A 27,919-nucleotide genomic window follows, 5' to 3' on the forward strand; every position below is an offset into this window, starting at 1 on the left:
ATAAGGGCCCTCTGTGCTTCCTAGCGGGAGGGAGATTTGAGGCCTGACAGTAGAAAACATATGATGATGGAAAAAGCTTAAACTAATCCAACTCTTCACACTCTAATAGTCCTGCAGACGAGAGACAGACAGATGGAGGGAAGACACATCCAGGAGAAGGACTCTCTCTCTCTCTCTCTCTCTCTCTCTCTCTCTCTCTCTCTCTCTCTCTCTCTCTCTCTATCTCTCTCTCTCTCTCTCTCTCTCTCTCTCTCTCTCTCTCTCTCTCTCTCTCTCTCTCTCTCTCTCTCTCTCTCTCTCTCTCCTCTCTCTCTCTCTCTCTCTCTCTCTCTCTCTCTCTCTCTCTCTCTCTCTCCTCTCTCTCTCTCTCTCACTACACTGATTTTTGTGCACATGAGCGTCCAGGAAGTTCTGCTAAACTTGTGTCACAAATGTATTCATGCCTCGAGTTTGGACAAGTTACAGGTGTTTACACACACCGATCATCGCCCTGGATCTGAGAGAGGAGTGTGTGTGTGAATCTCTACAGGTTGAAAGAGTTTTTCTTTGATAAGGTGTCAGAGTCAAGGCTGATGATGAAAGGCGCTTTAAGCGTGTTGTGAGAGTGATTTAAGCAGAGCGTCTGTGATGTTAAAAGGTTATCAGGTGAGATCTGGTTCCTCGTGTGTGTGAGGTCTGAGATGATGACTCTTCTTTATGCTTCCGTGTGAAAACACGACATTTGTTCATTTTGCGTCTTCCATTGAGAGGACTGGAAATGAGGGGGAGAGAGAAGCGGTAGGATTTACATCAAGTGTCACTCTGATGCACTTTACCAAGTTTCACAATTCAAACTTTCAGTATTGAAAGAGAAGCCGAGGCTGTACCGAGGGCTCAGGGTTTTGAATCTTTTTTCATACAAAAGATTTGACCTGGTAGTCTCGAAAACATCAGTAGCCAACCCTGCACAAATTGCAGACTGGTCTCATTGGCAAAACGGACCTGTGGCAACGTTTTTGCAAACCACAAAATATGTACCAATGCCGTACATATCACGCTAGCTTTCAAAGTGAAATGTCCACTGGGTGGCGCTAAAAGCTTTTTCCGCAACAGATGTGCGTGAATCTGAAGTTTTGTTACGTTGGTTTTTTAACATACACACACACTAAACCCTAAACCGAGCCGATAGTGTTAACAAAAGCAAATGTGACAAAAATAAGATTGTGTCGATGTCATTTTATCTTGTGTTTTAAACTCGTCTTTGAGCTCTTTTATCATCACTCGTTTTTCAGCATCGCAAGGTCAAATCTGTAGCAGCTGAGCTATCGAGCAAACTTAGTATGTCAGAAAAGAGGAACATATGGAGCTGGTTAAGTCACGCAAACTCCACAATGTGTTCGCTTACAAATCATGGACATTTAAAAAAAGAAAAGAAACCGAGAACAAATGCTTTCTGTGTTACTGCCTCTAGTGTTCATTTCTGTTGGAAACTGTTGCGATATGGACGTATTTTGTGGTTTGCAACAACTTTGCCACAGGTGTATTTTGCCAATGAGACCAGGTTGTCAAATTGGCTCAAAACACACTGGCCAGTGTCAAAGAGCACAGGTTAAAATCCTGCGTCAGCCAAGCAACTACCATTGAGATGAATGGGAATGCTAAAAGCTATCCAGCACACCAAAGTTCATGATCTGATATCGATTCGTTTTGATGTATATCAGGTACAGTACATGTGAATGCTGTAAACGATGCAGGAACCCCATCAGTCACAGCATTACTATCGTAGTACACACTGTAATCAAAAAGTTCTGTAAAAAAAATAAGGATAATGTACCGGCAGAAAATTACCAGGACATTATCCGGTAATTTTACAGACGTTTCCGCTAACCTCAAAAATCAAAATACAGAAAAATGCCTGTAAATACGGACAATTACGTCAAATCAATACAGTACATTGTGCCTATTTTTAGAGCACAGGTTAAAATTAACAACTGATTTTCATAAAAATATTTAGTTTGCACCTAAGGCCGTTTTTATGTGAACTTATTAATGGTATAATTATGTGTCTTGAAATATAACCGTATAACCCTCGGGTGCTGTACAGTCATTTTTGACCAAAATGTTTTGCGTTTTATTTATTTATTTATTCTTTTCTTTGTAGGAATGGTACAAAACTTGGCAAAGGTTTTGGCACTTGCTATGTGAGCACCAAAAAAGAAATCGTGGACAAAAAGTTCAAATGGTCCTGAAACAAAACATTCACTCTTGTGTTAAAGCAAAGGAATGCAGGAAGTGCTGCACAGGGTGTAAAATCTCGGTGCTCTTTGGTTGTGTAGTTAAGTCTAAATGCAAAAGTAGTCCAAGGCATTCGATGGGTGTATTGAGAAAGTTAAAAAGCCAGTTTTTTACTTTTTTGGCTTTTTAACTTTCTCAATACACCCATCGAGTGCCTTGGACTACTTTTGCATTTATTCACTCTTGTGTTGTTCGCAGTGAAAAGTGAACGGGAGATGACTCTCCTCTAGTGGAAGCGTTTGGTACTGCACACAAACACACTCTCACTGAAAGCTCATTTATTGAGATATCAAACTCAGATTAGGAATACAACTCGTTTTTATTTATCTCGTTTTTTCTCACAGTTTTAGAAAATGTAAAATGTGTTTTGAAAATGTATATTTCAAATAAAAATTGTGTAGTTTTCATTACAATAAATGTAAATTCTGTAACTTTTTAAAGTTAAAATAAAGACATGAAAAGATAAACGTGAACCAAATCCCAAAGCCAAAATGACGTTTTAATTGGAAATGTCATTTTCAGGTCCATGCTCAAAAAGAATAAATGGATTGTAAACACAGCTTAAATATAATTGTGCCATAAAAGCTCTTTAAAAATACTAAATATTAAATAGAAAAATTATCAAACTAAAATATAGTGCAATCATTTCATTGCAAAAAAAAAAAAAAAAAATTGACCGTCACATGAAGACCTCTAGAGTGACTGTAATAAAAATCATTCGAACATACTCAATGAAGACAACAGATTAATTAAAAAAATATATATATATATATATATATATATATATATTTTTATAAAAAAAAAAAATATATATTTTTATAAAAAAAAAAAAATATATATATATATATATATATATATATATATATATATATATATATATATATATATATATATATATATATATATATATATATATATATATATATGTACACAGTGTATGTATGTATCAAAACGATGCTCTCTAGAGTTGATTTTTGAGTCTATAGTCATTGAATGTTTTTTCTGGAGATGTGTCGTGTCATTATTGTTCTCCAGCCGTGTTATTGACATATTTCTGTGGCTGAAACACTGATTGATGCATTACATGAGATATGACATCCATGTTTATTTGCTGCTGTAACTAGTAGTAAAGAGGAAGAGATGCTCGATCTGTCACGCCGCATTAAAGAGACTGAATTGCATGCAGAGACTTTGTTTCATATCAAAACTATCAAAGCTTATTGTGATTATCAGGTGCGCTATAAGAGACTAAAAGATGAATCTTGGGATGTAAGAATCGATACTGGTGCATCAAAACGAGAAACGATTATAATCGAGGTATCAGTATTGTCAGCCTGGCCCAACAGCACACTTTTCTCTTTGTTTGCCCACACTTATAATGTTTAGGGGGAAGCTTTAAACCGCATTAAACGAGTGATATTTAGCATCTAACTCACGTCGGTCAGAGTTTACAGTCCAAACACGAGCCCCGTCTGTGGACGTACCATAAACAACCGCTGTTTAGAAGCCAAATCTGGGCTGATAATAAAGGGCTGATGGTGTCATATTTTAAGGAGCGTGGACTGTCAGATAGGTGTGCATCTGCTGTATGTGTGTGTGTGTGTTTGTTTCTTAGATAATGTACGCGCCATTAGCAGACTGCTGCATTGATTGTCTTGAAATTTATGGAGCGCTGCCCATTACAGACCTCTCTCTCGGCCGTTTTCTATTTCCCTCCTGCCCAGAGGGAGTCTCACTTGTGGTGTAAAAGCATAATTAAAGCTAACCAGTATTAGATCTTTACCCATGATTACAGTGTGCAGGACATGTGCGGCTCCCTGAGTAATGGGATTATGGGAAGTATGTGGGCAGACGGTCTTTGTATTGGCCAAATATGCTAACCTGTCGAACCTGAGGCAATGAACAAGGCCGTCTCCCATCTCTTTTCAGCATCAGCTTGTGTGTGTGTTTGGTGCGAAGATCTAATAAACAGCCCTTCAATATTACAGTCACATTCCCTGACCCTCCAATTTACAGCAATTAAATGAAATGCCTCCTATTACTCTGATCTCTTTCTCTTCCATTGCTCCATTATGTGGACTCGAGGATAAATTGCCTTCGTGATCAAGTGTCGCCCCGGTAAACCTCTCATTTATACACACACACGCTGCTCGTTTATTCTGAAGTAGTTTGGTGGTTTAAAGCCATCTTCAGATGCTTCTGAAGGAAGTGAAGTATCACTGTTGCTCGAATGCTAAATGACTGTGGGTTTCAACTCAAACACGGCTCACCTGTGTTTTTATTGTGGACAGTAAAGAGAGCAGAGTGTAATATTATTCATGAAGAAGGAGCTATACCAGTGAGGTTTGTGTAGACAAACACCACTCACACGTTCACAATAAAGGCATATTTTGATGTCCGTCACACCTCGGATTAGGCGTTTCAGATTGTGACGCACCCATACGGACGGTGTGTATTCACCTGCGTGAAGTGGCAGAACAACAGCAAATCGATGAGTGTATTCATCAGGTAGCTGTGCCATTGAGAAGTCATTGTGAATGAGATTAGCATTGATCTGAGGCTGGAGATGCCACCGCTTTATAACCACAGACACAATGACACAAAGCACTGCCCCGTGGGAAACAATCATGCCTGCTAATGAAATCAATGGCTTCGCTGGCTGAAAATGTCACTCTATGTTGGTTTTCTTGGTAGTAGTTTTAGTTGTGTACAGTAGTGTTGTATACTCAAGACCGGTCTTAAGACCTTTTTTTGAAGGTCTTGGTCTTGGACTTTGAGGATTTTATCTCAAGACCACAACTGCAAGGATATCACTAAATTGCCGGTTCATTGTTTGATTTATCATCATTAATATGATTTGATGTTAAACTTCCTGCCTAAAACTTCTTTGTAATGAGATTTCGGTAACACTTTAGCATGGGGAACACATATCCACTATTATCTACGACGTTTGCCTCAATAAACTCCTAATTTACTGCTTATTAATAGTTAGTAAGGTAGTTTTTGTAGCGTTTAAGTTTAGGTATTGGGTCGGATTAAGGGATGTAGAATAAGCTCATGCAGAATAAGGCATTAATATGAGCTTTAGAAGTGCTCATAAACAGACAATATCATAGTAATATGCATGATCATAAGACACTAGTTAATAGTTAATAACTGAACCTTTAAATAAAGTGTTACGGTGATTTCTTGTGTTACTGGCCGGGTTCAACAGCAGATTATCTCCAAAATGCCCACAATGTATATTAATGGCCAAAATTATAATTTTTTTTAATATATATAACAGAATATAATTAAGCAATATTACAAGAGCAAGAGAGCTGTTTTCATGAATATAAGCGTGATTGCAAAGTATATTGATTCATACAAACGTTCAATAAACCAGAAGTTAATATTAAATGACTCATTTAAGCGGTGTATTTGCTAATTCGGCAACGTTTCGTTATTAAATGAATCGGCTGCTTTGAAAAATTGATTCTGTGAATGTTAAATTATGTTAATGTTTTAAATTAATCTGGACATTATTTATGAAGGTGTAATAGTACCAAAACTTCTGGTCCATTAATGTAATCGTCAGTGATTTGATTGGTGACAGCGCTATAGTGTCTTACTAATCTAATTACATTTATTCATTAAATATAAGTCACTTCTCAGACAGTAGATGGATCTTTTAGATGAATGTAAGGAGAGCTGGTGTGGTCTTGACTACAACACTAGTGTACAGTAGATATCTGGTAAACATGGGAAAAATGGTGTGAGTTTGCCGTCTGAATTGACCGACCATCGCTACATACAAGACAAGAAAGACAGGCTTTACCAGTAAAAACAATAGCACTGTTTCAATTCAGAGGTTGTGTTCGGCTCACAGCTTTCATTCACACAGCAAAAAATGCTTTTCTTACTCAGTATTTTTGTCTTGTTTCTAGTCCAAACCTCTAAAAATTCTTAAAACAAGAAGTATTTACTAGACAAGCAAAAGTAATTGTCTTGTTTTGGGAAAATAACTCAAAATGAAGAGAGTTTTTGCTTAAAATAAGATAAATAATCTGCCAATGGGGTGAGAAAAATAATCTTAATTCAAACAGAAAACAAGATTATTTTTCTCACCCCATTGGCAGATTATTTATCTTATTTTAAGCAAAAACTCTCTTCATTTTGAGTTATTTTTCCCCAAAACGAGACAATAATTTGTACTTTGTCTAGTAAATGTTTCTTAATGTAAGAATATTTAGATGTTTGGACTCGAAACAAGACAAAAATACTAAGTAAGAAAAGCATTTTTTGCAGTGCATGCGTGGCATTCATAAACTATAGAGGGTGAATTCAGGGTGATTAGGACTTTTTTCCAAGTCATCTCAATAAAACGCCCACAGACAATCGTCCTGTTTTCGAGTTTTTGATTTTGACGTGACATTATGCGGTGATATGTGCTGTTTATTTACTTCTCCATTAGTCTTCCCTAATCACATGTATGTAATCTGAACGTCTTCCGCATGTTCCCGTGTGTTTGACCCTCAGTATGTGGGCAGGTGAAGCAGTTCAACAGAGAATATGCAGTGAATTTCCCCTCAATGGGACTTTTCTTCGAGCGTGCGGTACAGGAAGAGTGTTTTTGCGAGCGGTGTGTGGTGCAGACGTGGCTCAGGGAAGTTTGCTCGCATTTGATCATGGAGTGGCTGATCAATAAAGCTTTATTACAGAGGAGTAATGCTTTAATCTAGCAACTTAATGCAGCTCTCCACTTGTATTGATCCCAGCTCAGAGACACAGGAAGAGGGAGGCTGGTAATTGTTGGCAGGAAAAATGTTATCTGTGTGTGTGTGTGTGTGTGCGTGTGCGCGTGTGCGTGTGTGTGTGTGCGTGTTTGCGTGCGTGCGCGCGTGTGTGTGTGTGTGTGTGTGTGGTTCTGAGTTTGATGGGCCGTACCAAATCAGAGCAATTCATTGCTGTTCACCACTAGGTTTTATTGCTCGCTTGACATTTAAACTGATGGAGGATGTCAGGGATCTATCAGCCTTCAGCTCGCCACTTATATTCAGGGGTTTTTCAGCCAGGCTGAATTGATCACAGGTCGTGGGTGTGAATTGGATGCATAAAAATTTCCTCTCATGGGTTTAACTCGGCAGTGAGTGACATCTCCTTATCGCCGCGGCGACAGTCGCGCTGTCCCGCCTCCTCCTGTTTTAGAGATACACGATCATATGAAGACAACTGAGAGCTTTCTGAGTCATAAGGTGGATTCTGCTCGTCCGGTTTGACGGTTTTGTGTGTGTGAAACTGTTGTGTGTATGTGGAATAATGGGAATCATTTGTCATTGAGGAGTAGCTGGAGTAGTTTTTGAGACTCTTGAATAGCCAAATAAAACATTTCAATGACAAGTCGCTACATTGTAAAAGTGATCCGATTAATTAAAGGGCTGGTTCCGTGTTTTCTTTCTAGGCTTGGTTGTGTTTATGGGGTGCAGTATAACATGTCTTAATACTTCTTTTTTTTATGCCGTATTTTTCTTCTATCCTCCCTTTATTCCACACCGCTGTCTGTCCTCTGAACGGCTCGTCTGCTTCCTGCTTCTCTGAAGCCCCTCCCTCTGAAAAACGCAATGGTCTTAGATTATTTAGATGGCCAAATGTAGTTTCCTGTATTTTTATTGGCTGAAGTGCCAAGCACAGGTTAAGGCCACGCCCCTTCCCATTACAGGCAGAAGTCACATCTGCGGAGACTAGAGAGGGTTTATGATGTCACCAACCCAGGAAGAAGCTCGTTGTAGTCCAAACCGGCCATTTTTGTAGGCAATAAACTGCCGTAACTTTAAAAGACAATATCCCCAGTTGCAGTGAACTTTCAGCGCTGTAACTTTGCAGCGACTGTTAATGCTCAAGCAGCGACAATACACACTATCTAAAGTTAAACAAGTCAAATCGCATGCAACTGCCCCTTTAAATTATTGTTTATTAAGGCAACGGGTTTCCTCTCCTTTTTTAAGTAAACTAATCACTTTTTATAGTGTATGGACCATTAAAATGAGCTACTCAAGTACAATAAATGGCAGATCAGGGTTTCCACTCATCCTGGAAAACCTTGAAAATTGATGATACATTTTCCAGTCCTAGAAAACGGATGGAAAATTTGAGAAAATGTCTTGGATTTTTTTTTTTTCTTCTTTTAAATTTTAAAGCAAAGATTTTACCATTGGTCCAAAACAATTACTGTTGGTTGCAGAAACTTTTTGTCTCACAATTCTAAAAAAAAATGTCCTTGCAATTTTGAGTTTATATCTTGCATTTCTTGATCAAATTTATAAAGTCTAATTCTGTTCCACCATGGGAGTCAATAGCAGCTCATAGAACCGATTGGTAAAAAGTTGTGAAATTTGGCACACAGATAGAGGACCGTCCAAACATTCACCACAGTAGACTTAGAGTCTCTAACTCAATCCCGCTGGCGCCACCACCTGTCCAAAGTTTCACTTACATTTATGCTAATAACTTTTGAACTTTAGGGGCTAGAAACTAAATTCAATGAGCCAAGGAACCAGAATGGATATGAGGTCATTTTTACGTTATGACAGTTTTCCCGCCAAATTTTCTTTTAGCCGATCAGTTTGACAGTTTTGGCATGAAAATTGAATCAGATTATCTCCAGACCATGCTGGAAAAAAAAGTTATCAAAAACTTTATGATAAACTCAACCGTTCTCAAAAAACAAATTGGACATGAGGCTTCAGCGTATTCAGACCAAACTTGGTACATTTCATCCCAAGTGTGACCTGAGGCTACATGCAGAGTTTCACTTACTGTTGGTTGCAGAAACTTGGTAACACTTTATTTTAAGGTTCAGTTATTAACTATTAACTAGTGTCTTATGATCATGCATATTACTAGGATATTGTCTGTTTATGAGCACTTATAAAGCTCATATTAATGCCTTATTCTGCATGAGCTTATTCTACATCCCTTAATCCGACCCAATACCTAAACTTAACCGCTACAAAAACTACCTTACTAACTATTAATAAGCAGTAAATTAGGAGTTTATTGAGGCAAAAGTCGTAGTTAATAGTGAATGTGTTCCCCATACTAAAGTGTTACCGAAATTTTTTCTCACAATTGTAAAAAAAAAAAAAAAATCCCAATTGCGAGTTTATATCTTGCAAATCTTTATAAACTTTGTTATAAAGTCCAATTCTGAGGGAAATTAGTCTCACTTGCAAAAAAATCAGAATAGCGTGATAAGTCGCAATTACCTTTTTTTATGTTTTATTCTTTGGCAGAAACAAGCTTCCATAGTCATAATTAAGAGCTCATATTAAAATATTTTGAAGACGTTGAGAGTAATATATTACTTTAGGTGTGATCCTTGTCTTTAAATCTCGCGATAGTAAAATGGAAAATGTCCTGGAAAAAGATTGGGAACCCTGCAGATTAATTGACTGTTAGGCTTAAGATAAAATCTGAGAAATCTTTTAGTTTGTGTCCATCATGTTCCAAATAAAAGTGAAAATAACCAACGAGATGAAACCCCATTCATTTTTTTCATTATTTTATTCACTTCACCACATGATTGCTTTTATATCTAAAACATTATGCGGTTGAATTTATAACAGATCCACGAAATAAAGCGACTCCTGGCGTGACATCAGAAAACTGTAGCCCATTGCAGCCTCTGGTGGTTTATTGCTTTATTAGGATTCAGTATGTACAGTGTGCGGCTGTAATCCTGATGAAAAATCTCATTTAATAGAATAAACATCAGGATTGGTGCTTGTACGAGCGGCCGATCGATGTGAGAGTGTTTGTCTTTCTTCAGAAAGGCTTGGTCTAATACAATCACAGCTGCAGATACATGCATTTAATCATCAGAAAAGAGCAGCCGGGAGGAACAAGCATCTGAATTAGCAGAAGATTGGAGAATAATGAGTGTGTTTTAATGAGCCAAACGGTCATGTGTGATTGCAGGCTCTGTGCTTTGTGTTTTAACAATCATAGAAGAATCCGATATATCAGCCTATCAGAGACCTTCACCGCCATGACCGAGGCTCACATAATGACTTGTTTTGAGTTGAGCTGGCCCTAGAGACACGTCTTTAGCTTTATTATATTTCGCTTTCTCAGTGTTGTTGTTCTTCTCTTTCTCTCTCTCCGACTCTGTTTTCATCAGTTGTCTCTGAATAAGCGACGGAGAGAAGAAGGGCTTGAATATCAGTGTTATTAGAAGGGTGTTGTTCAGAGAGAGCGAGGGGTCAGCTTCCTCTATTGCGTCTGACCTCAGGGCCGCTCAGAAGCCGTTTTCCCGCCGCAGAGCCAATGAGGGGCTGGCCGTAAGTAAGTCGTGACAAATGTTTTGTCATCCTGCAGGGTCACCGGTGGCAGAGCTCCAAATTAAAACCTCCAGGAGACTTTTCTCCCTGGCTGCCTGTCTTTTCTTCACATTCACATACCAGAGGCGGAACATAACACAATAAAATATAGCTGCAAGCAGCAATTATCGGGGCCAAGCATGGCTGGGAGCGTCAGAAAAACGGCAACAATACGCATTATTAGCATTTTTTGGAAAGGTAAAATAGAGCATTTCAGGACAAAATCCAAAATGGCTGACGCCCACAAAAATCAATATGGGAGATTTGGGTGTGATTGGGTGACACTTGGCCTGATGCACTGAATAAGAAACTCATTTTATGATTTCTGCGCAAACCGTTCAGAAGTTATAAGCAAAAATATACATTTTGCATATCTTCTGAGCAGTAGGTGGCGCTGTGCCAAAACGCTGCATGTAGCCTCAGGTTATGCTTGGGATGACATGTACCAAATTTGGTCTGAATACGCCAAAGCGCTGCGAAGATACAGCCTCTTGTCCAATGTGGCGCGATATTCATCGAATTTGTGTACACGTTATTCGAGAAGGTTTGAGTTTATCATAAAGCATTTGATACATTTTTGCCAGAATGGTCTGAAGATAATCTGAGCCAATTTTCATGGAAATTGGAAATATCATAAAGGAGGAGTTTGAAAAAGTAGTTTTTTGGCAGGAAAATGTGGGAATCGGAGGAAACAAGTTTTGTTTCTAGCCCTTATGGTTTAAAAGTTACTAGCATAAATGTAAATTAAGTTTTGGACAGGTGGTGGCGCTAGAGGGATTGAGTTAGAGCCTCCAAATTTGCAGTGGGGAATCTTTGGACTGTCCTCTATCAGTGTGCCAAATTTCACAACTGTTTACCAGACAATTCTATGGACTGCCATTGACTCCCATGGCGGAAGAAGAATAACGAATACAAATAGATGACATTGACTTTTTAGGCTGTAAGTAACAGTAACTATTGGATTATATAATATTGCTTTGCTAAATTAATTACATCTACAGCCATCAAAGCTTTGGTAACAAATACAGCATTTCAAGAATAAGTTTCAAAATTATTACAATCAGAAATTAGTTTTAATTGACCTCAAGATAGTCAATGGCAGCCCATAGAACCGTTTGGTAAAAGGTGGGAAATTTAGCACACTAATAGATGACAGTCCAAACCTTCACCACAGTCTCGAACTCAGTCCCTCTAGTGCCACCAACTGTCCAAAATCTCACTTGCATTTATGCTACTAACGTTTGAACCGTAGGGGCTAGAAACAAAATTAAATGAGCCAAGGAACCAGAATGACTATAAGGTTGTTTTACCGTATGACAGTTTTCCCGCCAAATTTTCTTTTGGCTGATCGAAACAAAATTGTCCCTCTGATTCCTTGGCTCGATCAGAATGACTATGGTTATTTTCCACCAAATTTTACAGGCAAAAAAACTACTTTTTCAAACACCTAGATGCTTTGGCTAATTTTCATGAAAATTGATCCAGATCATCTTCAGATCATGCTGGTAAAAAGTTATTAAAAGCGTTTTGATAAACCCCTCTCGATTAATAAGGCAAACGAATTTGACCAAAAGCGCCAAATTGGACGTGAGGCTATATCTCTGCAAGGCGTCGGCGTATTCAGACCACATTTGGTACGTCATTTCAAGCATGACCTGAGGCTACATGCAGCGTTTCGGCACAGCGCCACCTACTGTTCGGGAAATATGAAAATCTGGTCTCTGATTCTGTGCGTCACGCCGATAAAGTTCAAATAAAGTTAACTTTGCTGCAGGTATGATGTGCTCTTTGTATTTAATGCAAAGTAATGTAAAAGGAACAGGTCATAAAGACTGAAAAAGCACAATTTAATTCAAATATTCCCCTTCATAAAAACATCCACCATACTGTAAACTACTATTATTTGCTTTGTGCAGATGTAGAGAGATTTTGCTTTTGGACAGTCATTTAAAATGTGCAAGTTTAGTTGATAATCTGATGCAACGCTTGCATTCATTGAGATAACTGGCTGGTTAGTTCATTCACTAGCCTCTCTGGATACCTACATGTGCCAAACACATTTTTTTTATTACCAGAATGGTGGGAATTTGCCCCAAAAAAACAGGTTTGTTTATCAGACAAAATGGCGGATTAGAGCAAAGCTTATGAGCGCATTGATTTGATTGGCTGTTTGAGCTGTCAATCATGTGTCTGTGGTGAGGTGAGTTGTTGTTCTGGGAACGTATGCAGTCAGACGGCCTTAAATGAGAGTATAAGGAAATATGATTATTTGCAGAAACTCAGCTATTGGACATTGACACTAAATCTTCCTAATGATGCTGGTCTGACAAGCAGAATAGAAACCGCTTTTGCTCTCTTTCTAATATCAGGCCAAAATATTTGTTTTCTTTGCTTTCCTGAAGATTCATGACAATCATGAGTCAGGGAGAGAAACTGTCACCCAAAGGGATGATGGGAAAGGCTTTCTTATTAATAAGCTCTGAGCAAACAGCCTATCACTGTTCTGTGTTAACAAGCTCCTCATCTGTATTCAGAGCGTCTCGTTTTAATTAGACTACATGGAAAGGGCCTCCTGAGCGTGTGTGTGTGTGTGTACAGTTAGTGTGTACTTCCCATCTCTGTTTAGTTTAGTCTCCTGCCCTCCTTGTGACTAGATAGATAGATAGATTGTTTATTTTAGCCACACGACAATGCCGGTGGAATTTTTTTTTTCGGTACAGTATGTTTAAGCTCTACATCATCATACATTACAGACAAAAATAGACAATACACTTCACAACATGTAATAATACAAGATACAGTGGGTACATGACCATGCGTAGTGTATGAGTGGAAAAAACTAAACTAAAGAGAGGAGTTCAGAGTCCTGATGGCTATGGGGAAAAAGCTGTTTGTGAAGCGTTTGGTCTTGGTGGATAGTGACCTGTAGCGCCTCCCTGAAGGAAGGAGCTGAAAAAGGTGGTTCGCTGGATGTGAGGTGTCAGAGATGATTTCCTTTGCCCGCTTTACAGTCCGATATGTGTAGAGTGAATCGACTGAAGGCAGTGGTTTCCCTATGATCTTGGATGCTTTGTTGACAGTCTGCTGTAGTTTTTTCTTTGTTTGGCTATCTGTGCTACCATACCATACTGTTATTGATGATGTAATGATGGACTCGATGATAGCGGAATAGAACAGAACAAGGAGCTGATGTCTGATCCGGTATTTTTTAAGCTGTCTGAGGAAGTAAAGTCTTTGTTGAGCCTTTGCAATGATTTGATTAGTATTAGTTTTCCACTTCAGGTTATTGCTAATGTGTGTTCCTAGGAATTTAAAGGAGTCAGTGATGGTGATTGAATTGCCATTTATCTGTATTGGTGTTTTAGGAAATGGCCTACGTCTAAAGTCAACAATGAATTCCTGGGTTTTGGCTGTGTTGAGCTGGAGGTCATTGTTCGAACACCAATTTACAGCTTGGTCCACCACCATGCGGTACTGTGTTTCATCATTGTCTGAGATGAGGCCTACAATGGTTGTGTCGTCCGCATACTTTATTATTTTCACTGAAGTGTTCATGGATCTAAAGTACGATGTATAAAGGGAAAAGAGCCAAGGGGAGAGAACACAGCCCTGAGGAGCTCCTGTACTGAGGGTGAGAGGGTCTGAGGTTATGTTATTAACTTTCACCCTCTGTGATCTCTTCCACAGGAAGCTCCTTATCCAGTGGCATATGGCTGGGTCAATGTTCATGTCCAAGAGTGTAGTAAAGAGTTTAAATGGGTTAATAGTGTTAAAAGCGGAACTAAAGTCTATGAACAGGATGCGTGTATAGGTGTTTGGTGATTCCAGATGTTGCAAGGTATGGTGGAGTGCAATGCTGATTGCATCCTCAACGGACCGGTTGACTTGGTAGGCAAATTGATATGAGTCCATCTTCAAGGAAGTGCAGGATTTCAGGTATGCCAGAATAATCCGTTCAAATGCTTTCATTACCACAGATGTCAGGGCAACTGGTCTGAAGTCATTGAGGCAGGTGATCTTTGAGGACTTTGGCACAGGAATAATGATGGAGCATTTATAGCATTGTGGGACTGTACATTGGCTTAATGAAATGTTAAAAATTGTGGAAAAAACAGGCGCCAATTGGGCTGCACAATGGCTAAGCAAAGCAGGACTGATCCCATCCGGCCCTGCTGCTTTCCTGATCTTAAGCCTCTTAAATGTAGTTCTCACCTCATCCTCCCGAATGCAGAAGGGTGGTGTTGAAATGGGGTCGGGGGGAATGACTGGTGAGGTAGGTTTTTCAAATCTTGCATAAAAGTTATTTAATATGTCTGGGAGACTTGGATCACTGTTAAGGGGGGTGATGGGGCTTTTTTTGTAGTCTGTCATGTCCTTGAGATTTTTCCATATTGATCTTGGGCTGCTTGATGAAAATTGTTGTTCCAATTTTGTTCCATAACTCTGCTTTGCTCTCCTTATAGCAGCTCGTAGTTTATATTTAGCAATTCTGTATTGACTCTTGTCTCCACTTTTGTATGCACAGTTCTTTTCTTTGCGTAAGAGATGCAAGTCTTTGGAGAACCATGGTTTTTTATTGTGTCACTGTCTTGGTGGGGATGCATATTTCCTCACAGAACTTTACGTATGATGTCACAGTATCAGTGAGTTCGTCGAGGGAGTCACACGCTGCACTGAATATGTCCCAATTTGTGCATTCGAAACACCCTTGAAGCGTTTCAATGGCATCTATGGACCAGGACCTGACATGTTTGGATGTTTTCTTAACGGATTTAAGCTTTTGTCTGTACTTCGGAATGAGGAGCAACACAGCATGGTCAGACCTCCCCAGTGGAGCCCTCGGGAATGCCCGGTAAGCATCTGAAACAGAGATGTAGCAGTGATCCAGTGTTTTGCTATCTCTGCTGTAGCAAGTGACTTGTTGCTTGTAGTTTGGGAGTTCAGATGACAGGTTTGTGTGGTTAAAATCACCTAACACGATGACAGACGTATCAGGGTTGGAGTTTTCAACAGACAAGATGTGTTGGGAGAGATCGCTAATGGCTATATTAGCGTTAGCTTGTGGTGGAACGTAAACACCAATTAGTATAATTGAGGCAAATTCTCTCGGGAGGTAATATGGTCTGCATTTCAAACTGATGAATTCAAGATCAGGAGAGCAGTGACGATGAAGGATTGTTGAATTGTTACACCAGCGCTGATTTACCATGAGAGAAATACCCCCTCCTTTAGATTTGAGGGATAGTTTGACTGACCTGTCGGCTCTGAAGATAGTGAAGCCAGGGGGGGTTACCGCCTCGTCAGGAACCGATTGATCCAGCCATGTCTCGGTAAAGCAGAAGGCCGAGCAGTCACTGTAATTCCTGTCTGTTTGTGTTAAAAGCAGAAGTTCATCCATTTTATTTTTAAGGGATCGCACATTTGATAAGATCAGTGCCGGTAGTGGGGGCCGGTAGGGCCGTCTCCTGAACCTGGAGACCACTCCAGTTCTCCGTCTTTTTGTGCTAGATGTATTTCCCCATGATGGCGATCCAGTGTTGTTTACATCCAGTATATCCTCTGGAATGTTGGCAAATAATTCCAAATTGTCAGGTGTAATCCTCCTGATATGTAACAACTCCTCACGACTATATGATATGATGCATGATGTTTTCCTCACATATAACACAGACAAAAGTGCAAAACATAATAGCAGAGCAGGTACCGGGGCAAGCCTCTCGGCAGCCATCTTGATGCAGCTAACGACCTCAAACAGGTGCATCACAGTTCACACGTCACACACTCATCTGGGTTTTCTGCCTGTTTTCTTTTCTTGCATCATGTTCTCTTACCTGCCATTCAGTTGATGTCCTACTTACATTGTTTTCCGGGTTTACACCAAGCCGCGGTCTCTATTGAGTCCAACACGGAAGTGACTTACACTGCAATTCATCGACTGGCCACTAGAGACGGGCTCCAGAAGGGAGTCAAACTTTGCAACAACAACAAAAAACATGTTTACAGCCTGACACAAAAAGTGGTTTTGGTCTATACGGCTAATTTTGCCCTTCATGAGGACTGTGAGGGGGTGAATATACCCAAATATATATACCTAAATACACCCACGTCCCGCCTCTCGTTTACCCCTTTTCCACCAGAATGAACCGGGTGCTAGTTCAGAGCCAGTGCTAGTGTCAGTTCTGAGTTGGTTCGACTTGAGAGCCTTTAAGAAACGGTTTGGCTTTCCACGGGCTAGAGAGCCACCACAGAGCTAGGTCTTACGTCACTGTATACGTCTCATCTTTCTCAGCAGCGCTAGCGGGAAATACAAACACACCAGGCTTGTTCGAGATGCATCGGCGCTGCGCAGAACGATCCGCGTATGATATCAAAATACAGCGTGAGCGATTCAAAAGCATAAGGAGTCGTTTGCGCTCGCTGTAACGTTACTTTGATGTCATACGGCGATCGGTCTGCACAGCGCCGATGCATCTCGAGCGACCCTTCCCTCAATGGCTCATGGCTTTATGATCCTACATCGGCATCAAAACCACACGAATCCAGCGTCCATGATTTGTATTGACGGAGATTACATTCGAGCAGCTGTTAGCTTGATTAGATTTAAAAAATAGCAGTAACACGTTTGTGTTCGTCTTGTTGGTTACGGTAACTGCGCCCCCAGCCACTGACGCGAGCGGTTCTTACTTCTAGCCCAGCAATATTTTGGTACTCAGGGATGCAAACAGCCAGCTTTTCGGCGCCTCACGCTTTTTTCACGTCAGTTTGGGTGACTTGTGTGAATCATGCAGATCCGAACAATATTTGTAAATGCCAAGATGGCAACGGAGGGCTGCGCCCACTTAGGGCTTCAGAAAAGCTCTTCGAAAACCTACTGGTGGCATCAAAAACATTACGTCCATCTATGGTTTACATGGTTTTCTAGAATAGTTGACTGTGATTGGTCAATTGTGGCATTCTTTGAGCAAACGCTGTGCATAATTCAACCCGATCTCACATCAAGACGTGTGAGGTGGTGATTGCATATGACTCTACAGCTCTGGAAAAATTAAAGAGACAAATCTATGATAAAATCTATGTTAAGTGGTTTTTAGTTTTTTCCAGAGCTGTATATGATGTGAATTGTACAAAAATGTAAAACAAAAAAAAAACAAAAATATTGGGTAAGCGTGAAGCTCCACCCCTAAACACACGTCACTCCATTTAATGTTTCAGACATTTAAAGCAATTAGCGTAATTTTCTTATTCTGATTTAGCCTAAATGTGTGATCATGTGATCACTGACTCCTCAGCTTGATCCTGACTGACTCTGAGGTCAAAGGTCATATAAGGCTTGGAATAGAGCCGTAAGCAAAGATTACCGTTAGAGTAAAGGTTAATGTTCGGGTTAAAGCGTACTGGACACAGTAGTCAAGTCAACTTTATTTATATCGCACTTTTACAATGGCGATTGTTTCAAAGCAGCTTCACAGTGTTAAACAGGACAATATTACAACAATTTTGATTCGGCTGTGCAGTCGTTCTGGAGAAAACAGATGTTATCAGCTTATTTCATTTTACCATACACTGCAAAAAAAAAGAAGCTCTTCTTACTTAGTATTTTTGTTTCTAGTCAAAATATAGAAAAAAAGAAACATTTACTAGAGAAGCTAAATTAATTGTCTTGTTTTGGGGGAAAATAACTCAAAGTGAAGAGAGTTTTTGCTTTAAATAAGATAAATAATCTGCCAATGGGGTGAGAAAAATAATCTCTTCTGTTTGAATTAGGATTATTTTTCTCACCCCATTGGCAGATTATTTATCTTATTTTCCCTAAAAACAAGACAAGTACTTTTGCTTGTCTAGTAAATACTTCTTGCTTTAAGAATTTTTAGAGGTTTGGACTAGAAACGCCTTTTTTGCAGTGTATAGCGACAATGTGGCAGATCAGTAATAAAGTTGACACAGTTATTTTAGTAATTAATTTTATTTGGAAATTTAGTTAAAAACTTTAAATTTTAGTGTCCCCAACTGAGCAAGCCAAGCCAAAGGCAACAAAAGGCCATAAAAAATGCGAGATCATCTTATAATCTGCTTATATACGAAATACCCTGTGTCTACTCGGCACTGCTATTGCATGAGGCCGTGTGTGTATGACACTGACGAGTGTGTGGCGCAGATAAATGACTGTGTTACTGTAATTGCAAACCATCTAGGAGTGCTGGACTGATGCATTATGGGCTGGCGTTATATGAACCCTCTCTCGCGCTGATGTATTGGCTAATTTAGAGTCGTTTCAAACGTCTGCATCTGTGTGTATGAAGGAGCCTTTATCTGGTCCACAGGTGCCTCATTTGCTTTCACAACACTTCCCGTCTGCCTCGCGCCGCTCGCACCAGATCAGCCTCGGCTTTCACTTCAACCTTTCTTGAGTTTGTTCATCAGAAAGAGAAATATAAAATCTAATGCTGTGGTTTGTGGTGTGTGTGTATGTGTGTGTGAGTTTGCGTCAGTTATTCTGGTTGTTTGTCAGTGTGGTCATGTGGCTCTTCTACCAGGCATTTCTATGAATCCTGTAGAAAGACGATCAGTCTTTTTCTGGTCAATTTTATAGTTGCTATGAAAGAGAAGTAGCGTCAGATCTTTTGTTCTGTCAATTATCGAACAAATGTAGGGCGGGATTTGGTTCAGGCCATCAACTGTTGATTGGATGGAGGCGGATCTGAATGTGAGCTTGCAGCCAATTGTAAGAAGGGGGCGGGGCTTAAGCCTATGGGGATGTTCGGTATTTTTGAACAAAATGTTTTTACTTCATCAGAATGGTACGAAACTTGGTAAACAATTTTGGCAGTTGCTGTAAGCCTGAATGCTAGCCAAACTTAGTATTACATTTTGAGGTCGGGAAGTTTGGTCTGGACTTGATCCGTTGTGGAGCAACTATGCTCGAACCAGAGCTGTTCGGACCAATCAAATTGTCAGGGCGGGCTTTATACGATGATTGATGGATGATCACCAGTAACGTAATCATCCACGTCACCAAAGAGCGCTTGAGGTGAATTCATTCAATCCTAAATTCATTCAATCATTTTTCATAACAATAAATGTGCAATTGTCGTTTTTTTCCAGGTTCACTTTTTGAACTTTTTCCACTTCTGCAATAATCTTCTAAGTGTTCTCTTTAAAAAGAGACCAAACTTTCAAAAAGTGAATAAATGGATTATAATTGCTGCATTAATATAATTTAGTACTATCAAAATACAAAATATTAAATGAAATTCATTATCGAACTGAAATATAGTACATCCATTTCATTGAAATAAAAAAATCTGTAATTTTGTCCAACGTGTAAATAGTACCAGAGGAATAATCAGACTAAATGATTGGAGAATCCTGCATACACCACTAGAGAGAAGGCTGACGTTTCACTCGAAGATCCAGTTGACATTTTCATTAAACATTAGCACTCCAAAGATGTATAAATAATTAACAATAGAATCATTAACGAGCATTTGGAAAATAAAATAAAAAATCATCACACTGCAAAAAATACTTTTCTTACTTAGTATTTTTGTCTTGTTTCGAGTCCAAACATCTAATAATTCTTACATTATGAAACATTTACTCGACAAGTAAAAATGATTGTCTTGTTTTGGGGAAAAATAACTCAAAATGAAGAGAGTTTTTGGTTAAAATAAGATAAATAATCTGCCAATGGGGTGAGAAAAATAATCTTGTTTTCTGTTTGAATTAAGATTATTTTTCTCACCCCATTGGCAGATTATTTATCTTATTTTAAGCAAAAACTCTCTTCATTTGGAGTTATTTTTTGCAATCTTTGGGATATCATGTGTCCACAACTGGCACTCAGATCTCCTAATACAAAAAAAAAGGTGGACAAAGATAAGTTATAGCAAAAAGGATGTGCGAGATCAGGGGATATGGCAAGCAATCTTGGAAAAAAATTGAAAGAAACTAATGGATCTGTATCATATCATAGTTTTATTTTGCCTCCAGCACTGTGACAACTTATGAATTACATTTTAAGAGCAGTGTTTCAGAGTCCGACTGAGTAACCCGTCTCTCATCCTCTCTCTCAGAACCCATGCGGACGCCCAAGAGTCTGAAGATCGCGGAGACTCAGGCGCGCTTCATCGCCGTGGACTGGGAGTCTCTGGGCTACAACATCACCCGCTGCCACACCTTCAACGTCACCATCTGCTACCACTACCACAAAGCCCCCAACCACAGCAAAGCCGACTGCCTGGAGATGGACCCCAAAGCCCCCCGACACGTGGTGGGCAACCTGCCTCCAAACACCAACGTCAGCCTAAAGATGATCCTCACCAACCCCGAGGGACGCAAGGAGAGCGACGAGACCGTCATCCAGACGGAGGAGGACGGTACGAGAACTACAGCACTCATCCTTACATACGCTGCAAAAATGCCCTTCTTATTTTGTATTTTTGTCTTGTTTCCAGTCTAAATATCAAAAAATTCTTAAATCAAGATGCATTTACTGGATAAGTACTGCAAAAAAAGCTTTTCTTACTTAGTATTTTTGTCTTGTTTCTAGTCCAAACATCAAAACATTCTTAAAACAAGAAGTATTTACTAGACAAGCAAAAGTTATTGTCTTTTTTTGGGAAAAATAACTCAAAATGAAGAGAGTTTTTGCTTAAAATAAGATAAATAATCTGCCAATGGGGTAAGAAAAATAATCTTAATTCAAACAGAAAACAAGATTATTTTTCTCACCCCATTGGCAGATCATTTTGCCTGTTTTAAGCAAAAACTCTCTTCATTTAGATTTTATTTTCAAGAAAACAAGAAAAAATATCATATGTAATTTTAATTATCTAGTAATTGCATCTTGATTTAAGCATTTTTTGATATTTAGACTGGAAACAAGACAACATTACTAAGTAAGAAGAGCATTTTTTGCAGTGTAGATATTAAACAACCCATATGTTAGACATAAAAATGAATCTTTTCCAATATGGGTGCATACATAACACAAAGACATGCAGACTTAAAATAATATGCAGATTATACATTAATAGACACCAGGGATCACAACATAGACAAGCACAACACACACCGATGGCTGATGTATAGTTTAAGAGGATTATTTAAAGCCTGTAGGGTTGTAGGGACAAAGCTTTTACTATAACGGGCCTTTCTGCACATGTTATTTATTCATAATACATTCAATGCCTTTCAGTTTGGTAAGATATTCATAACATCTGTTCTTTTCGGGTGTGTATCAGTTCACTCTTAGTAGGTTTTATTTGATTAAAACAAAAGCCATCCGAACACTTCTGCGCACCAAATAAATGAAAGATAACTACAAAAAAGGCTTTTCTTACTTAGTATTTTTGTCTTGTTTCTAGTCCAAACATCTAAAAAGTCTTACATTAAGAAACATTTACTAGACAAGTAAAAATTATCGTCTTGTTTTGGGGAAAAATAACTCTAAATGAAGAGAGTTTTTGCTTAAAATAAGATAAATAATCTGCCAATGGGGTGAGAAAAATAATCTTGTTTTCTGTTTTTACCCCATTGACAGATTATTTTGCTTATGTTTGTCTTAATTTTGAGTTATTTTTCCCTAAACAAGACAATTACTTTTGCTTGTCTAGTAAATACTTCTTGTTTTAAGAATTTTTAGATGTTTGGACTAGAAACAAGACAAAAATACTGAGTAAGAAAAGCATTTTTTGCAGTGAGTTTAGACGACACGGCTGAAACTGGGAATATCCGTGTATCACAACATCAAGCCCAGAGTGTGACGGTCTTCATCCGTTTACAGATGTTTTGAGAAGGGCTTTAGGTTCTGTCCGTTTTGAGGTTCAGTGGCAGCTCAGCTTAGTAATAGAAACAAATCTCAGATTGTTTCTGCTCTCTGAACAGATCCGATGTGCGAGCGTTTGGTAGGACACACTTCTGCTCAATGATGTGACCCGCTCATGCATCCTCATGACATTTGAGAATAATAGTGTCAGTTCTGAACACCAAATCCCACCATGAAAGCGTCCAGCTTCCCATATAGATCTGCTGAAGCAATGACTGACAATACATCCCAATGATCAAGAGTAGCACTGGCCCATTTAAAATGTTTACATGATTGCGCTGACAGTTAAAGCTCTTCATGCAACATCTCTCTCATGGAGGAACAGATCAAAACATGTCAGGAATGTATAAATATAACTCTTTATTTTTTTCCGGGAGATGAGTGAGGCGAATAATTCAAATAAGGATAAAGGCAGGGATATATTGAACACAAGCGCACCTGACAGTCATAAGTGGGTTAGATGCTGTGATTTCTTGACACATCTGGGACGTGCACATCGCTTGCAGAAGTTTTTTCGTGACGTGAATAGTGTTGCGGCACAATAAAGGCCACTGTCAGCGGCTTAATGCCGGCAGACCCTGGTTTAGGAACACCATTTGTATTCATCTGTGCATATGCAAATGACTTGAAGTGGACGTTTTGATGAAATGACATGCTCCTACCAGTGTACCACCCCTTTCTTTTGTGCTGTGCTGATGGCCTACTTTATCCTGCAGAATGATTTAACGAGCATGTCTCCCAGTCAGGTACAGAGTTAGTGTTAAATAAAAAGATATCCAGATCTAGGCATAATTTATATGCGTCATCAAAAGTAATATCAGTCATGGAAGCAGAAGGTTTTAGGGGACCATGAGAATCCAAACTTCAGTCCAGCTTGAAAAGGCCTATTCACTTATATTGAGACTGTGTGGGCGGAGTCTCTCTGCAAACGCACTGCACTCGCAATCAAATCAACAATTACAGCCAATCAGAAGAGCGTGTGGGTGGAGTCTCTATGCAAACGCACTGCACTCGCAATCAAATCAACAATTACAGCCAATCAGAAGAGCGTGTGGGCGGAGTCTCTATGCAAATGCACTGCACTCGCAATCAAATCAACAATCACAGCCAATCAGAAGAGCATGTGGGCGGAGTCTCTCTGCAAACGCACTGCACTCGCAATCAAATCAACAATCACAGCCAATCAGAAGAGCATGTGGGCGAAGTCTCTATGCAAACGCACTGCACTCGCAATCAAATCAACAATTACAGCCAATCAGAAGAGCGTGTGGGCGGAGTCTCTCTGCAAACGCACTGCACTCGCAATCAAATCAACAATTACAGCCAATCAGAAGAGCGTGTGGGCGGAGTCTCTCTGCAAACGCACTGCACTCGCAATCAAATCAACAATCACAGCCAATCAGAAGAGCGTGTGGGTGGAGTCTCTATGCAAACGCACTGCACTCGCAATCAAATCAACAATCACAGCCAATCAGAAGAGCGTGTGGGTGGAGTCTCTATGCAAACGTACTGCACTCGCAATCAAATCAACAATCACAGCCAATCAGAAGACCATGTGGGTGGAGTCTCTATGCAAACGCACTGCACTCGCAATCAAATCAACAATCACAGCCAATCAGAAGAGCGTGTGGGTGGAGTCTCTATGCAAACGCACTGCACTCGCAATCAAATCAACAATCACAGCCAATCAGAAGAGCGTGTGGGCGGAGTCTCTATGCAAACGCACTGCACTCGCAATCAAATCAACAATCACAGCCAATCAGAAGAGCGTGTGGGTGGAGTCTCTATGCAAACGCACTGCACTCGCAATCAAATCAACAATCACAGCCAATCAGAAGAGCGTGTGGGCGGAGTCTCTATGCAAACACACTGCACTCGCAATCAAATCAACAATCACAGCCAATCAGAAGAGCGTGTGGGTGGAGTCTCTATGCAAACGCACTGCACTCGCAATCAAATCAACAATCACACCCAATCAGAAGAGCGTGTGGGTGGAGTCTCTATGCAAACGCACTGCACTCGCAATCAAATCAACAATCACAGCCAATCAGAAGAGCGTGTGGGCGGAGTCTCTATGCAAACGCACTGCACTCGCAATCAAATCAACAATCACAGCCAATCAGAAGAGCGTGTGGGTGGAGTCTCTATGCAAACGCACTGCACTCGCAATCAAATCAACAATCACAGCCAATCAGAAGAGCGTGTGGGCGGAGTCTCTATGCAAACGCACTGCACTCGCAATCAAATCAACAATTACAGCCAATCAGAAGAGCGTGTGGGTGGAGTCTCTATGCAAACGCACTGCACTCGCAATCAAATCAACAATCACAGCCAATCAGAAGAGCGTGTGGGTGGAGTCTCTATGCAAACGCACTGCACTCGCAATCAAATCAACAATCACAGCCAATCAGAAGAGCGTGTGGGCGGAGTCTCTCTGCAAGCGCACTGCACTCGCAATCAAATCAATCAACAATCACAGCCAATCAGAAGAGCGTGTGGGCGGAGTCTCTGAAAAATGCACTGCACTCGCAACCAAATCAATCCAAACTCACAGCCAATCATTCAGACCATATGCAATGATTTTTTACGGACATTTTTTGCTGCTAATAATTGCTATCAGTGAAGAGAGCTTTAACCGCTAAGTATAATCAGAACCTGAGATAATCATTGTCATTCTTTTTATGTTGTTGTTCCAGCCATGATGTTATAGAAATAGAAACTGTTTCTAAAAAAGAATCATTGCAAAAAAGCTCTGATTAAGGTGTAAAGGACGCCTTTTATCGCGACACCCCTGGTACCGCATATCAGCATCATTTTGCTGCTCTGCTCAGATATTAGTATCAGCACTGCTCATCATAAACTCATATCAATCTGTAGCCAAACATCCGATGGCCAACCCCTGTTCTGTGAGACAAACAACCAGCCAATGATGCTTTCTCACTAAAGCCGGTTCAGACAGGTCCACTTGAGTCAAAAACACCATAGACAAGCTTTTAGTTAACTTTTTATTGCATATTTTGCATACATTTACATTTGGCGCTATGGCTCTGTTTAAATTCTCAATCCTTTCCATGAGCTCCATGAAAAGCCAAGACAACCTCCGGGCACAACCTCACACATTTTTAAACTAGGAAGGCATCGTAAATCCCCCGTTTAGAAGAGAACATGCATCAATGATCACATTTACACCAGTAAACTGATTACGCTTATAAACCTAATTTGCATGACTTTATTAATAAACCGGGTTATTTCATTGTAGTGATGTCAAAAACAATAGTTTTTAAAAATAAAAATCGGAGTTTTTCAAATGTTCTGTCAGTTGTGATGTTAATAAAGCGAGTCAGCTGGAGATTTACGGCTCAGATTATCCCTCATGCAGGTTTGACTGAACCTCTTCTACTTCTGCTGACTGAGATGAGATGAGAACACATCTTTACAATGCTCTGGGTCTTAATAGAGTCTGCGTTTGTGATATATGTCCTTATTTCATGCAAAACACTCAATGGGTGCGTTTAAATCTGCTCTAAGTTTGCGTGTTTGTCACCTATCACCAGGGCCGTTTCTAGCCTTTCTGGCACCCTAGGCAAGATTCATCACCCCCCCCCCCCCCCCCTCTTTTTTTAAAACTATAACTTATAAAGCAAAATTTTGACTTCCTTATTTCATGGCCATATTTTACATGCATTAATCTAATAATTTAGCAAGGTTTATTATCACTGAGATCACAAATGTTAGGAGGGTTCGGGGGTTAGGAGGAAATTTAGATTTCTATGATCTACATATGTGTATTTTAAGATGTTCTGAAGGCCAAAAAATGAGATAACAATAGCTTGAAAACCATGTCACTCGGCGCCGCTGCGGATTGAAGAACACAGTGACACAAAGACTAAAAGACGGGACGAAGCCGTAGCCGTAGCCTCGCGCCAGTTTCATGTTTTAAAGGTTAATCACATATTTTTTTAGGGGGGGCTGAGGCATAAGTTCATAAAAAAGGGCCTAGTGACGCCTATGGTTATGACAGTATTACTTGATCAATTTACACTAAACAGCTATCTCTGATGTAATGTTTTTTTTATTCAAGTTAACTATGCTATAATGTTCTGCACCTGAAATGAGCATGGTGTGCGGTCCATCCAGTACTAATATTCAGTGTAATGTCTTGCTCAACATTATAATAGAGCCACCAGCTTAATAGAGAACCAATAAGTAGGCTAACATACCTGCATATTTCGCTTTCTTTTTTATATTTCCTCTTTTTTCTTTTTACGATACTGAGCCCCTGATGGCTTTGACCTCTTCATGATGATGAAACTAAAGCATGGATAAAGACGTTCCCTGCCGCCCTCTACATGATCTCATTTCATTACAGCAGCGCCACTATCACCATGGCGACTTCACTCCAATAATCGCAACTAATCATAATGCCTCGAAATAGCAAAAGTATGAAATATTAATAAAATATATAAGAAATAACAAAAAAATCTTGTTGGGGCGGGGGCTCACTGCCGCCCCCCAGCTGTTGGCGCCCTAGGCGACCGCCTAGTTTGCCTATGCCTAGAAACGGCTCTGCCTATCACACATGCGCTCTTCAATAAGCCGACAGAAAGCAGATTAATGCGTTTACATGTATCACGAAATCAGGGTAAGAGGCAAAAAACGACCGGTTTATGCTTACGCCGTTTATGACCTTACTCCGATAAAAGAAACCGGGTTACCGCGTTTACATGACCATGATCAATATCGGCTTATTGGGCATAATCGGCTTAAGAACGAGCATGTAAACACTCATTGACATTGCTTAAGTTAAACACAGTTAAGGAGGAGCTGGGGAGGAGGTGGGTTACAAAGCAGCGTGCCGTGGAAGCAGAAAGCAGACAGACTGAACTAAAGCTACACTTAAATACGACGGCCTGTTTGAGAGTTGCCAACTGAGTGCATGGGTGTTGGATCAGCTGATATGGGCGGGTTGGAAATGTTCTATTCCAACCATTTTTTTGACTATGTGGCCTTCCTGAACTAACGCTGATGCTTGATTTCTCTCTGTCTGTGCTGTAGTTCCCGGTCCAGTTCCCTGGGAGTTTGTGAGAGCGACTCCGTCTGAGGATAAGATCTCACTGCAGTGGAAAGAGCCTTTAGAGCCCAACGGCATCATAACCCAGTACGAGGTAAAGCTGGGCCGTCTTTTATGTGTCAGATCGGTGTTTGTGTTCAAAACTTCAATGCTCATTTCTAACACTGCAAAAAATGCTCTATTTTTTCGGTTCCAGTCCAAATATCTAAATATTCTTAAATCAAGATGCCTGTACTAGATCAGTAAAATGATGAGATATTTGTTCTTGTTTTCTGGGGAAAAATATCTAAATAAAGTGAGTTTTTGCTTAAAACAGGCGAAATGATCTGCCAATGGGGTGAGAAAAATAATCTTATTTCTGATTGGGACGGAAACAAGAAACAAGATTTC

The 27,919-nt window shown here is 39.9% G+C and overlaps 1 protein-coding gene across 20 annotated transcripts in view; it reads left to right on the forward strand.

Moving 5' to 3' along the window:
• The window catches only part of ptprk (protein tyrosine phosphatase receptor type K), a 278,449-nt gene that overhangs the window by 177,202 nt on the left and 73,328 nt on the right, over positions 1-27,919 (forward strand). For all 20 annotated transcript variants that reach the window (XM_067416690.1, XM_067416688.1, XM_067416697.1 and 17 more), the window contains 2 exons: positions 20,705-21,007; positions 27,514-27,623. In XM_067416690.1, coding sequence (XP_067272791.1) covers positions 20,705-21,007; positions 27,514-27,623 — 413 coding nt within the window. The remainder of the gene's footprint in view (positions 1-20,704; positions 21,008-27,513; positions 27,624-27,919) is intronic.

The sequence above is a fragment of the Pseudorasbora parva genome, chromosome 15 (assembly GCF_024679245.1).
Source record: "Pseudorasbora parva isolate DD20220531a chromosome 15, ASM2467924v1, whole genome shotgun sequence".
NCBI lineage: Eukaryota > Metazoa > Chordata > Actinopteri > Cypriniformes > Gobionidae > Pseudorasbora > Pseudorasbora parva.